Genomic DNA, 14,291 nt, shown 5'->3' with positions numbered 1-14,291 from the left:
GCCCTGGTCCAGGAGGATCCCACGTACCGCGGAGCGGCTGGGCCTGTGAGCCATGACCGCTGAGCCTGCGCGTCCGGAGCCTGTGCTCTGCAATGGGAGAGGCCACAGCAGTGAGAGGCCCGCGTACCGCAAAAAAAAAAAAAAAAAAAAGTGAGTCTCTCATAGAAGCCATTGTGTAGTGGTTAGGAGTGAAGACTCCGAACTCAGATCACCCGGGGTTCAAATCCTGACTTAGACGGTTTGCTAGTGGCACCACGTGGCCAAATGACCTCATCTCTTTGTTACTCTGTTACCTGATCTGCATAATGGAAACAGTACTGGTGCCTTGCTACGAGCTTTGAATGAGCTGATGCAGAGTGTGTGGAATAGCCATGGGCTCCATCACTCTTACTCTGAGTGTTATGTGTTCTTTTAGCTCTCTAAACTGCTCCTCCGCAGCACTTTACACAACTGTAATTAAAGAATGATGTACTTTGTTACATAATATCTGCCTCCAGGGACCCTATCTGTCTTCTTAATCCCTGGACCCCCCAGCTTATAGCTGGCACCTTGCAAAAGCAGCTGCTCAATAAATGTCTATTGGATGAAAAAATGGAGTTGCTTATTCATTTTTTAAAAACTGAGACCACAACGGAGACTTCTTGTTTCATATAAAACATTTAAAAGCTATCACGAGTTGATGCGTAGTTTCCTTTAAAAACAAGGAAAAAGGAATAATGCAAAGTAAGAGCTGTGGCATGTTGGACCTCAGCCCTTGTTCTAATGAAGAGGGGTGCCTGCACTTGAGGGGAGCGCTTGGTGACGTGCGTGGTTACTACGAACAAGCTCCCAGTGCTGCAACTGAAATATAGTGGTTACTGCGAAACCTCTGCAGATTTTCAGGTGACTCCCTAAAGCCAGGTGACTGTTCTAATGGTGAACAGAGCAATTACTTACAGGTCCCACTAGAGTCACCTTACTCTCAACACAAGGCCAAGTACCAAGAGGGTGCCTGCCTCACCCACACCCCCATTGTTGGTAGAGGTATAACTCCTCTCCGACGAGCAGTATAAACAGCTACGGAGGAGGAGGTGGCAGGACTTGCTCTTACGTTCTAAATACCTTCTATGGAGCCCGTGTCAGTTCCAGGATCACACACTTCTAGAGGGTTCAAATAAGGTTAAGTGCTAACGAGTTCCAAAAAGCTCATTTCTCGGTGTCACGCACAGAGGCCAGCTAGTTTCTCACCATTTCTCTGAAAGATACATACATTTATTCCATTTCCTCAGCTGGGATACAGGAGCTCTTACAAGTCTATTAGTGCTGGTAGAGGACTTTGCAAACACCTTCCTCCAAAGTATAAACAAAATGTGCGTGTGAGAATCTTTCCAGGAAGACTTTCTATAACTTCTGTCAGATTTATATTTTGGGTCCACGTCCTTAAAATGGTTTAGAGGGCTTCCCTGATGGCGCAATGGTTGGGAGTCTGCCTGCCAATGCAGGGGGCACAGGTTCGTGCCCTGGTCCGGGAGGATCCCACATGCCGCAGAGCGGCTGGGCTCGTGAGCCATGGCCGCTGAGCCTGCGCGTCCTGAGCCTGCGCTCCGCAACGGGAGAGGCCACAACAGTGAGAGGCCCGCGTACCGCAAAAAAAAAAAAAACGTTTAGAACTAGATCCTTAAAATGATAAACACTTGACCTCAAACCCAAGACGGAAGTCTGCAAGAGACATACTGCAGTTGATTACTTATTTGTGAACTTGTGCCCAGTGAAATACAGACAAATGTCTGCAGGGTCAAGAGATCTCATGTGTCCAAAAGGACGGAAGGCTGATGGATACCCTGACAGTGACGAGATGTGGGGTAATGAATAACTGATTCACATTGATGCTATCATGAGCATGAAGGGCCCTGAAAAAAATTACCCATTCATTACTTTGAATACTCAGTCTTCTGGTGGTGTTTACATATTTTCATATGTATGTACCCTTGTTTTTATTTGCTGTACTTGGGATAGACGTATAATAATGTTACTTAATAATATTAATTGCCCAGGCTTCCCTCGTGGCGCAGTGGTTAAGAATCCGCCTGCCAATGCAGGGGTCACAGGTTCGCGCCCTGGTCTGGGAAGATCCCACATGCCGCGGAGCAACTAAGCCCGTGCGCCACAACTACTGAGCCTGCGCTCTACAGCCCGTGAGCCACAACGACTGAGCCTGCGCTCTAGAGCCCGCAAGCCACAACTACTGAAGCCCACGTGCCTAGAGCCCGTGCTCCGCAGCAAGAGAAGCCACTGCAATGAGAAGCCCATGCACCACAGCTAGAGAAAGCCCGCACACAGCAACAAAGACCCAACGCAGCCAAAAATAAATTAACTAATTTAAAAAATATATATTAATTGCCATTTACTATGTGCGTCTTCAATGCCAGAGGCCAGCTCTAATCCCCTCAACAACATAATAAGGTCATTTCAACTGTGTCTGTCATAAGGCCAGAGGGGGTCACTCAGTTCATAAGTGGCCAAGCAAGATTTATGTGCTAAGACTCCTGCCACTTCCTCTCCCTCTTTCATTTGGATAGAGCCTACCAAAAACAGAACCTGTACCAGTGGACTCCTGAATGCTTTACAGTGTCACTGTTCGCTGGAATTGACACTGTTCCATTTCTACCTAAGAACACCCATCAGTTTAATCCTTTGACCTCAAATCATATTCATGACATTCCACTACTCACAGCCATTTTATGTCAACAGCTTTTCCACTCCCCAAGAGTGAGCAGTAGATGAACGAAAAGTCAAGCTTGGAAGAGCTACTGAGACTCACTGGAGAGTTCCAGTTTGCACTCCCCCACTGGACGGAGCTTCATATAGTGGCTGCATCTCATTCACCTTTGTAAGCCTGAGCCTGGCACACCGGGTGGCGCAAGACACACCCAGGAAGTATGTGTTGACTTCTAAGGAATTTGGAATCCAAGGAGCAGTGTCAAATTTCAATACAAGAGGTGTATCCATGACCCACAAAGTCTGGATTTCTTCCTGGAGAGCATCTCCACGTCTGATTTCAGTTTGCAGTTTGGGGAATTTCTCCATTTCCAACTTTGCCTTCTTCCCATTGCTGCTACTCACAGGCTGTCCCTGGCTCTACAGGCATCTGAGTCATATAGTCCATGCCCTGAATCCCTTTTTGTGAAAAGGAAAATATCAGTGGAAAGGAAGAAAGAGGGGAGAGAAGAAGGAAAAGGGGAGGAAAAGAGGAAAGAAGAGAGGGAGCGGGTGGCTAGCAGAGAGGGAGACAGCTGCAACTGATCTGTAAAGAACCTGTAGTGACTTCAATTAAAGTTAGAGCATTTCGAAACTGAAAAGGGGCCTCAGCACGAGACTAACTTCTTCACCCACAAATGTGGGTTCGGAGGCCTGGATAGGAAAAATCAGCTCTCCAAGGCCATAGAGCTTATCAGTAAGGGGCAGACTTAGACCTGGAATCCAGTTCTCTCTCTCACACTGCTCTTCAGATAAAGATTTCCTATTGTGGAAGGTCAGCTTCTGGACTAACCTCATTCCTGACTGGAAAAACTGAATATAAATACCTCTAATAGAAAGGGTGGTGTACAGTCAAATCTTGAAAAAACGGGTACAAACTCTGCTGACTTGTTCATTCTAACTTGCAAGGATAGAAGAAAACCAAAAGAGGAAATAAACCAACACAAGAGGACAGAAGTGAACATGTACTTTACAGCCCTACCTACAATGGCTTCTTTAAGGAAAAAAAACACATCTAAAAGAAACAGAGAATGTGCCCAATATCACCCTTTGCTTTCACTGCTTTTATTGGAAGGATAAACTGTTTGCCTAAACTTGGCAGATTATACTAACATATGTTAATGTATATTTTACCTGTACTCAGCTTTATCTTTCCAGTTTAGAAAAAGTCTTCCATTTAAAACTTTTCATAGTTTTCCAGCATTAAGCAGGAAAAAGTCTTAACTGGAGCTTCATGGAATTCAGATCAGGGACAAACAAATGTGTCTCATACTTGAATTATGATGTTGGAACAGGCCTCTACAAAGAGCTAACTAAATATATTCAGGTTCTGACAATATTTTCAAAGCAAAGAGAAAGTGTTTTAGTACGTTTTTATCAAGTACTACAGCTTGTTATGACTAGTGACAAGGCTGCTGGTTCTTTTTCTCGGGGTCCTTCATGTACCTGCCCACTGGTTTCTGCCAGCAGTTGGAAGCAGTCCATAATAAGAAGCAGAGCCTCCTTTGGGATGCAACTTCCACCTTTCTATTCCAAGATAGAAATGAGTGCATGAGAAGAAACTCATGCTGCATGAATTGCAGAGATGCTGGAAATTAGACAAAGCCATCAGCTGGTCCTAGAGACAGCATTGTGGTGGACACAGCACAGACTCAGGACCCAGGAGAGAGGGCTCTAGCCTGTGCCCTGCCCCTAATGGGATAGGAGAGCTTAGGAAAATTCCTCCACTACTCTGGATTTTCATCTACTCAGTAACAGCATAAGGGGACTGGATGACTCCAAAGTGACTTACAAGGTTTTTTCCAGCTCAAATATTCCACGGCATGAATATATTTAACAATTCTACTCAGGACTTCCCTGGTGGCACAGTGGTTAAGAATCCGCCTGCCAATGTAGGGGACACGGGTTCGAGCCCTGGTCCGGGAAGATCCCACATGCCACAGAGCAGCTAAGCCCGTGCGCCACAAGTACTCAGCCTGTGCTTTAGAGCCCGCGAGCCACAACTACTGAGCCCGCGAGCCACAACTACTGAAGTCCGCGAGCCACAATTACTGAAGCCCGTGCACCTGGAGCCCGCGCTCCACAACAAGAGAAGCCACCGCAATGAGAAGCCCGCGCACCTCAACGAAGGGTAGCCCCTGGTCGCCGCAACTAGAGAAAGCCCGTGTGCAGCCGTGAAGACCCAACGCAGCCAAAAATAAAAGTTAATTAATTTTAAAAAATTCTACTCAAATAGTGTTATTAATCCACCACTCATCCCCCACCCTCCGCATAGTTATTGAGCACTCTCTTCATGGTGGCGGGGGGCGGTATACTTGACCATAAGAACCTCCTTTCCAGTAGTTACCACTTTTCCATGTACTACAAATGAAGGATGAAAATAAATGAGGCACTGGAACACAGATAATGTGCCCTGGAGTGGAATTTGGTATGTCTGGGAATATCTTAGATCCTCTGCTAAGAGATGTACTTTTTGATTCCTGAAGGGGCTGCATTACAGAATGGTCTTACTTCTAGCGGGGTTCTATGGCCTGAGTCTAAGAATAGGATCATCTAACATGAGGCTCTGGGTGACCATAATGCCGCTCTGAGAATCCAGGTCAAAGGACTGCATTTTGGATACGATCACGTTCCTTTCTACTCCTTCAGATCATTAGATACCTTTAAACAGGACTGATTTAGAAACAATCGATTCATTTCTAAGCACATGCTATTGTGTTAGATTATGACAAGAGGGTCCGATCCCCGACCCTATTGTGATATGTTTGTTTCCCTGACGTTTCTCTTCTCTACCTAATCCTGCCCACTTCCTCCACAGACTTCCTCCTATACCCAAGAGTTTTGCAGCCTCCTGGATGAGACAATTTCCTTTGTTTTCTGAAGTCTACCCAGCTTTTCCTCCCCTCCTCCATCTCCAACATCTACCCATGAGGGGAAAAAAATGGACACATAGAATTGGACATTATGAGTTTAGCATAACCACATCAGAAGGGAGAAAGAAAAAAAAAAGCTTCCCTTTTAATTAGATTGTAGGACTTCCTTTGACAAATCATAAAGGTTTTATGAATTAATTGATAGCCATCCCCAAAGATGGCATTTCTGAGGTCTCTACCTTGAGCCATTGAATTCTGGTCACATAAAGTCCTCATAAACTAGACTGAGGGACGGAATTCAATTTCCCTGCTTCTGTCTCGAGGCAAGACAGGGACGTACATTAAAAGGTCCTTTTAGAAAAGTTACTAATGAGTTCTAGTCCCCCACAGGATCTTTCCTGCCAAATGCTCACAGAAATAGAGATGGCTCCAAAACCACTGTGCTGACGAGATGATTAACAACTGCAAATCTCAAAGCATTTTCATGCTGCTTACTGACACCGTTCCTGCCCTTGCCCTGTCCTTTCCACATCCATAAAAGGGCTCAAGTCTTTAAAATTAAAAAAAAAAGAAAAGAAAGAGAATGGTAGTGGGATGGCGTTAGGGGGAAGCGGTGAGGTGGAATTATACACTGCAACAATAATTACCAAAGTTCTGAAATAAAAACACAAGAAATGAGCCTTTTAGGACTTTTAGGGGAACAGAGATAACAGTTCAAACAATGACAGGAAAACCCTCCGAAAGATGAGCGTTAAGGACGATCTTCACCGTGGTATCAAACTGGAGGAGATTCAACTCTTTTGGAGAAGGAATAACTCTTTGAAAAGAGCTAACATTTCTTGGAGTTTCCTTTTTTGCAAGTTGGGTTCTGAAACATTAGTACGTAAGTTCGTCCACCCCCCGTATAACATTAAAATCTGCCCTCAATTCACTAAGAAATGCCAGGAAGAGCTCAAGAAGCACCATTATACTGTCTGTAGTCAAAAGATTATAAGAGAAATTGTTCTTACCTCCGAACCATGGTCTCGGCTCATTTAAAGGGACCGGAGAGAACGGGCAGGACAAAGGACACATATATTAAGCACTTGTGATGTGTGTGTGTGTGTGTGTGTGTGTGTTTTCTCCAAATATAAGCTGGTGGAAGTAGGGACCTAAAAACCCCGACGCCTTCCGCTGCCATATAATCACAAGGAAATGACCTTACCGTTTGTTGCTTTGATTAGAAACAAAAGGCTTTCAACATGAGTCAGGAGAGCGGTGGGAGAAAAAAAAACCAACAACCCAAAATTTCTGCTATTTTTTTTTTTTGCCACCTAAAGCTTTTCTTCATAACATGTTTAAAACATATGATGAAATGTTGTTTACTGATAATGCATGATCTGCATTGGATAATAATTCAGAGATGGGCTATGCCATCTAAGAATCCAAACTTCAATTTTGGCTCTTCAATCTTTACACATTCTGAATTTAATGAATACAAACAGAAATGACACTTAACTCAACTGTGCTACCCACAGCCATTTTACACCAATAGCTTTTACACTGAGAAGGAAACTCAGAATTCCACGGGACAAACTTCATAAGATCAGTCAGCATCAGTGATGCCAGCCACAAACAGAAAATCCTAGTAAGATGCCTTTGGTCGAGAAAGGATTTATTTCATCATTTGCATTTAACTAAGTCATTACTACTGAAATTGCTCAATGGATAGGGAATAATCAAAATCCATTATACTTCAAAGTAAAGCAGAGAGAAAAATATATAAAATCCAGTAAAAATAATAAAACCACTTATTAGTTTTAGAATGGCTAAGTAAGAGCCTGTGACATGGTACCATGTTTTTCCCACCTGAAAAAAGAATCTTCTGGATTTTTGTGCAAGTGAGTGGTATGGTTAAGAACATGTGTTCTAGAGCCAGACAAACCTGGCATTTTGTAGCTGTATGTTCTTGGGAAAGTTACTTGACCTCTCTGAGAATCCATTGCCTCCTTAGTATATAGGGATAAAAATCCCTATCTTATTAGGGGTGTTGGAGGAATTAAATGAGATCGTGCATACAAAGCACAAAGAATGTGCCTGGCAGACAGACATATATCATGTATTTAAATAAAAGGTGAGGTGCCCTCCCCCCTACCAAAATCCCTTATCTCTCAAAAATGAGAGAGTAGCTTTATCTTCAAGTCCTTTCAAAGACTCCAGTTCCTTTGAACTACAACATACTGTCGGGGGAAGACACAATACTTTGAAACAGCCTCATTCAATAACAAGTTTGTATGCTTATAAAGATTACTTGATGAAACCAGTAGAAAAGGTGGCAAAGAAGTTAATACAGATCAGGTAGTTATTATAGGCATGTGACTTCACAAGTGGAGGGGCTGAATGTCAAAGCAAACAAGTTACTTAAATATTACCTTAGTTTTTGTAATTTTTATTTATTTATTTGGTTGCACCGGGTCTTAGTTGCAGCACATGGGCTCCTTAGTTGCAGCAAGCGGGCTCCTTATTTGTGGCACTCGGGCTCCTTAGTTGTGGCATGCGAGCTCTTAGTTGCAGCACGCATGGGGGATCTAGTTCCCCAACCAGGGATAAAACCTGGGCCCTTTGCATTGGGAATGCAGAGTCTTAACACCTGCGCCACCAGGGAAGTTCCAAACATTACTTTAAAAGGCCACACGATAGGTGGTTATGCTGGAAGACCATACGTATACACCTCTAGGATGAATGAAAAAGGGGGGAAAAAAAGTCATGCAATAATACTCCCAGTGAAGTATCATATATGGAGATTGAAAAGTGCTGTACTATTTACAAGAGCCAAACTAAATGTCCATGGACATATGAATGGATAAAGATGTGGTACATATATAAAATGCAATATTACTCAGCCGTAAAAAAGAATGAAATAATGCCACTTGCAGCTACATGGATGGACCAAGAGATTATTATACTGAGCAAAGTAAGTCAGAAAGAGAAAGACAAATATCATATGATATCACTTATATGTGGAATTTAAAATATGACACAAATGAACTTATCTACGAAATAGAAACAGACTCACAGACATAGAGAACACACTTGTGGTTGCCAAGGTTGGGGGGGGATTGGGAAGGATGGATTGGGAGTTTGGGATTAGCAGATGCAAACTATTATATACAGAATGGATAAACAACCCAAGGTCCTATTGTATAGCACAGGCAACTATATTCAATATCCTGTAATAAACCATAATGGAAAAGAATACGAAAAAAAATACGTATATTTATAACTGAATCACTTTGCTGTATGCCAGAAACGAATACAACATTGTAAATCAACTATACTTCAATAATAAAAAAAAAAAGAACAAGTTCTGTAGCTCAAACAACTTAGGCAGAAGCAAAGATGTTGTGCTTGGGTAAGCCAGAAGGATGATTTGAAGAGGGCCTTTTGTTTCAGGGCCAACACACAGATGCATGTGGAGAGGCTGAAAAAAATTACTTCATAAAGAGGGAAAGTGCAAGACAGGAATCACCCAAATTATTAATCCATAGGACAAATGATCTTAAATATTAGAAGTAAATACTGGACTACTTCATCTACATTGCTAAATTTTTATACATTCAGGTTGGCCTAAAACACTGGTTTTGAATCTTCTTAGTGGGAAGATGAGTGACTTTATATTTGAGGGAACCTTCTATTTAGGTATATATAGCAGGAAAAACTCAAGAAATGGTCACTTTTCTCACCAGGTTGAATAGCCTCCTGAGAAAACTAGTGTGACATTTCCAATTTTAAGGTAAGAATTTTTCACTGTCGAAGGACAATCAGAATTTTGATAAATAGTTTCAGAATCGAGGCAACAGAATGGGCTAAAACTAGGAGATCAAGGCCAACATGAAGAACCAGGTGAAGTGACTTGACAGACCAAATACAGGGCTGGGGCAAGGTCAGGGTATGGTTGTGGGAGCACCGGGAGGATTAAAACTAGATGATCAGAGTAAGTATCTGTTGTTTTTGCCCATCCAAAGTCTGTTTCACTTTTTCTAATCACAGATCCCCGCTTTTCTATGACAGCACCATCCAAATCATTAGGGTGACCTAACCTCAGGCCCCTATATCAAGGGATAATTAACATGCGATTCAGGAATAACCAATAAAAATACCCGGCCCCAATATTCCCTAGTTATAGGGATGAGGGAAGAAGGGTATTTGTCTTTGTTCTGGAGTTAAAAAGCTGTTGGGATGAGAGCCTGGGGTACCAGAGTACTTCAGGCCAGACAGAAGTGCTGGAGAGAGACAGACTCCAATGACTGTCTGAATCACTATAATTTCTATTTCTACTTAAGCTAATTTAATTTTTTTTTAAATTGGTTTGCAAACAGAAAGGTCCGATCTAATACAGCAGTTCATGGGAGACAGGATAACTGGAATCAGATACCCTTCATCAGCTGACCAATACTGTTTAACAAGTTGAATGATTATCGACACAGAATTGGGGACCTGGGTGGGAGGCCAAGGTACCGGGGATTCAGCCTTGGGTAAAAGGATAGTTCCTGCAGCACTGGGGCATCAGATAGGAGCTCTGTGGTCAGTGCATTAGTTAGGAAAAGGTCCTTTAGAAATGGCATAGAGAGGCCCACACAGGAATAGCAGAAAGTCTCACTCTACATCCAACCTGAAACCACTGCTCTTCCAAATGGCTCTTGCCGGACAGTCAGACACGGGGCAGGGCTGAACCTGGGATCCAAGAACGCAGACTCAGGGAGCCCTGTTACGGAGTCCCATTGAAAATGAAAAAACAAACAACACCCCCCCCCCCAAAAATTAACACAACATTGTAAATCAACTATACTTCAATGAAATACATTTTTTTAAAAAAAGGGGAGAAAAAAGAAAATGAAATTATATCTCCGGAATAGGTCCAAATGAATGATGGGCATATGTGAAATTATGCCTATAAAGTGCCAATTGTGACACAATTCGCTGATCACTAACTGGTGAGTCTGGATAAGTGTATGGTTACTTTGTGGAGGCTTCCACCATCCCGGAAGTGGGACAAAGGGAATAGGTCCATCATTTGGGGGGAAAATATGTGAAAGTGTAGACCAGATTTTTAAAGAAATACAGTCTTAGGAATCTTTACGAGAAGCTTTGCATTTATCACAAAACTATCACTTTCATCAGAACACTTCATATACCAAATTAATGCCAGACACACCATAAAATCCCAACAATGTATTGCAGTTTTCCAAAACTCTGATGGCTGAGCAGAGCTCTGAACCACTTGTCATAAACTAAAAGGACAAACTTAAAGACCAGCTCATCTCCTCCTAAATTTAGTGAGGTTTGCATTAAAGAAAAGAATATTTCTGGGCTTCCCTGGTGGCGCAGTGGTTGAGAGTCCGCCTGCCGATGCAGGCGACACGGGTTCGTGCCCCGGTCCGGGAGGATCCCACATGCCGCAGAGCGGCTGGGCCCGTGAGCCATGGCCGCTGAGCATGCGCGTCCGGAGCCTGTGCTCCGCAACGGGAGAGGCCACAACAGTGAGAGGCCCGCGCACCGCGAAAAAGAAAAAAGAATATTTCTATCATAACTCCTCATCCTTCTCTAATTCTACTTCTAGAACCAATTCGGTTCTTCCCAAATATTCATGGAGCACCACGGACGTGCAGAAGCCCTGCAAGGGAAATCAAAGGTGAAAACACTACAGTCCTGACCCTCGAGGGATTTACAGCCCAGACTCGGTGTTGCTCAAGGTGAGCAGAGTCATTATCTTACTTTTCACCTCACAGTCAACCCTGCACTTGAGGAATCATGCATCTTTTACACACACGCTGGTTCCTGTTTTCAGTCTTTTATCAATCTGGATGCCAGCACTCCTTGGGTCCCTGATGGTTTTTCTTAGATCTGCATTCATTCCAATAACTATTTTGGGGGTGCCTAATAATAATGGCTGTAAGACCAGCAGAGTCCCACAGGATCCCACTCTCAGAAGGGCACCAACCTTGTTTAATGCTCTGCTGTCTTGTAATTCTTCATACATTTTGAACAAGGGCTCCCACATTTTCAGTCTGCACTGGGTCCTACCAATTATGTAGCTGGTTCTGCTGGGTACCAGGCTAGGTGGTGGGGAAACAGTGATGAAAAGGAGAGACTCCAGAGGGGGGCAAGAAATAAAAAATAAATTAATTAATAAATAAGGTAATTCCAGGTGAGGGTTAAGACCTGTGAAGAAACTAAAGCAGGAGGATGTGATGAAGAGGATGGAGGGACTGGAGACTAAGAAGGAGTCAGACAGGGGAGCTCCCTGGTGGTCTAGTGGTTAGGATTTGGTACTTTCACTGCCATAGCCTGGGTTCAATCCCTGGTCATGGCCAAAAAAAAAGGAGCCAGCCATGTGGATATCTGGGGGACGAGTTCAGGACCACTTCTGCCTTGTTTGCGGCTATAGCACGTGGCACATGGAAATCTCTCAACTCATATTCTGAATGAATAGAACTTCTGTTCAAAAAGGAAGAACACCAAATACAGAAAACAAATTCATAATTTACTAGAATTGGGACAGCACTGCTGAGCGGTAAGGAACATTTGAAGTTTATTTAAGGTCTCCTTCAGGATCACATGTTTCAGCAGTTGGAGGGGGCACACCATGTCCAGGAAAAACAACCCTGATGGAAAAGTCCGTTATTCACATTCCCCTTCAGGCAGAAAAAGAGGGAAGTTTCTTGTTCTAGGCGGATTCTCTTGCTTTCCTAACCCAAAACAGAGAAACAGAGGTGAAAAAGTTAAGGAGAAAAGGAGACATTGTAGGGGCTCCTTTCTGTTTCACAAGATGAGTGCCATGAGTTTTGACTTGGTTTTTACATAAGGCACGCACAGGTTTTCAGGCGATGGACATTGTAAAATCTAATCTCACCCCTGTGTTTGGAGATATGAACAGAAAAAGGCTTTGGAAGTTCAGAAGTCATCAAAAATGTTCCAACATTCATTGTAAAGTGCATATATTCATTGTTTTATCTTCTGTTTTAAATGTCACATGCAATAAACTAACACTCAACAGCCCAAATTTATCGAGTGCTGACTGGTACCAGGTACTACGCCCCATGCTTTACACAGATTCTTCTTTTATCCTGACAGCGACCCTATGAAGTGGGTACTTGTTCATCTCTATTTTACAGATGAGAGACAGAGGCTCAAAAGATTTGGTAACAGAAGTCCCCCCAACTGGGTGCAGAAGAACAGGATTCGAACCCGGGGCTTTCAGGCTTAAACTGCCTTCTTATTCGGCTTTTGCAGACAATGAGAAATGCATCCAGGGGTTAACAACATGCTGTTAGGTTTCCTTCCTGTATTTCTGCAGAATCTGTTTTTTGTATTTTTTTTTTTTTTTTGGTTTGGTTTGGTTTTCCCCCTTTTCTCTCCCTTTGTGTTCCTTTGAAATCGAAACCGAACTTTTTATGGTGGAAAATTTCAAGCCCTTACAAAAAGTGACAGATGGGTCTAATGAACTTCCGTGTATCCATCACCCAATTTCAACAGTTATAACACACGGCTAATCTTGTTTCATTAATATTCTCATCCACTTTCTGTCCTTCTGTACGTATTACTTTGGAGACAATTAAGACTTCAAATAATTTCATCTGTAAATATTTCAATATAACAGCTAAGGACTCTTTTAAAAGACAACCCCAATTACCTAAAACAATATTCATTAATATCAGCAGATATGCAGTTAGTGTTCAAATTTCCAATTGTCTTATGAATGTGTTTTTTTCAAGTTTGTTTGAATCAAGATCCAAAAATGTCTACATTTTGCAATTTGTTGTTATTTCTCTTAGGTCTCTGTTAATCTGTAAGTTCCCCTTCCATTCATCTTCTCCCTCTCTTTTTCTCTCTCTCTTTGCAATTTATTTGTTGAAGAAACAGGGCTGGTTATCCTGCCATTTCTCCTGCCCATCTGAGTTCTGCTGATTACATCTCTCTGGCGTCATTTAATATGGTCCTTTGTCCACCATATTTCCTGTAGGTTGATTGAGTCTGAAGGCTTGATCAGATTCCAGTTAGATCTTTTTGGGCAAGATTGTCTCACTGGTCACCAATCTGTGTTTTCTCATTAGGGCTGTCTCTTTTTGTAATGTTAGTTCAATAGCTAGATCATTTAATTGACTAAGGGTTGCAATATGATGACCTTCCAATTCTATCACCCTTTACTTTGAGCCAGAATAGTTCTGTAGTGTGAAATTTCCTCTCATCTACTAATGGGTTACCTAGTGGTACAATTCATAAAGAAAAGGCAACAAATGCTTGATTCTTCACCTTTATTTACTAGTTTTCAAAATAGTGAGTTGGCACTTCCAATGGTGGCCAAATGGTTTTTAAAGTATTTATAAACTCATGAATTTAAATATATTATATATGTTTCAATCTATTAACATTGTTGTCCTTTGTGATGTTCAAATTGTCCCATACTAGCCAATGGGAAATTCTTCCAGTCAACTCCTACGTCCTTCTGACATGACTCTCACAGTTTTTGCTATCTTTCTTGCTACATGGGATGAAAAGATGCTCATCTTGTATGTTTATTGATACTTTCCAAGACCTACACAGCTACTGCTATTGCTACACAGTCTGTTATTGCTTTTTGTTTCATTTAAAAAATAGAGTTATAAACAGTAAAATATATATCCTTTAAGTATTACAATTTGA

The 14,291-nt window shown here is 42.3% G+C and overlaps 1 protein-coding gene across 2 annotated transcripts in view; it reads right to left on the bottom strand.

The window, feature by feature from the left end:
* FRMD4B (FERM domain containing 4B) overlaps positions 1-14,291 on the bottom strand; it is a 186,460-nt gene that overhangs the window by 150,294 nt on the left and 21,875 nt on the right. Inside the window, exon 1 of one of the 2 annotated variants that reach the window (XM_060161367.1) lies at positions 6,620-6,697. The exons of the other annotated variant lie outside the window; for it this stretch is intronic. Within the exon in view, the coding sequence (XP_060017350.1) occupies positions 6,620-6,643 (24 nt within the window). The 5' untranslated portion in view covers positions 6,644-6,697. Of the gene's footprint in view, positions 1-6,619; positions 6,698-14,291 lie in introns of those variants that run through there. 2 annotated transcript variants of the gene reach the window in all.

This window comes from Lagenorhynchus albirostris, chromosome 10, assembly GCF_949774975.1.
Source record: "Lagenorhynchus albirostris chromosome 10, mLagAlb1.1, whole genome shotgun sequence".
Taxonomy (NCBI): Eukaryota; Metazoa; Chordata; class Mammalia; order Artiodactyla; family Delphinidae; genus Lagenorhynchus; species Lagenorhynchus albirostris.
The sequence above is the reverse complement of the archived record's forward strand: the minus strand, read 5'-3'. Positions and strand labels throughout refer to the sequence as shown.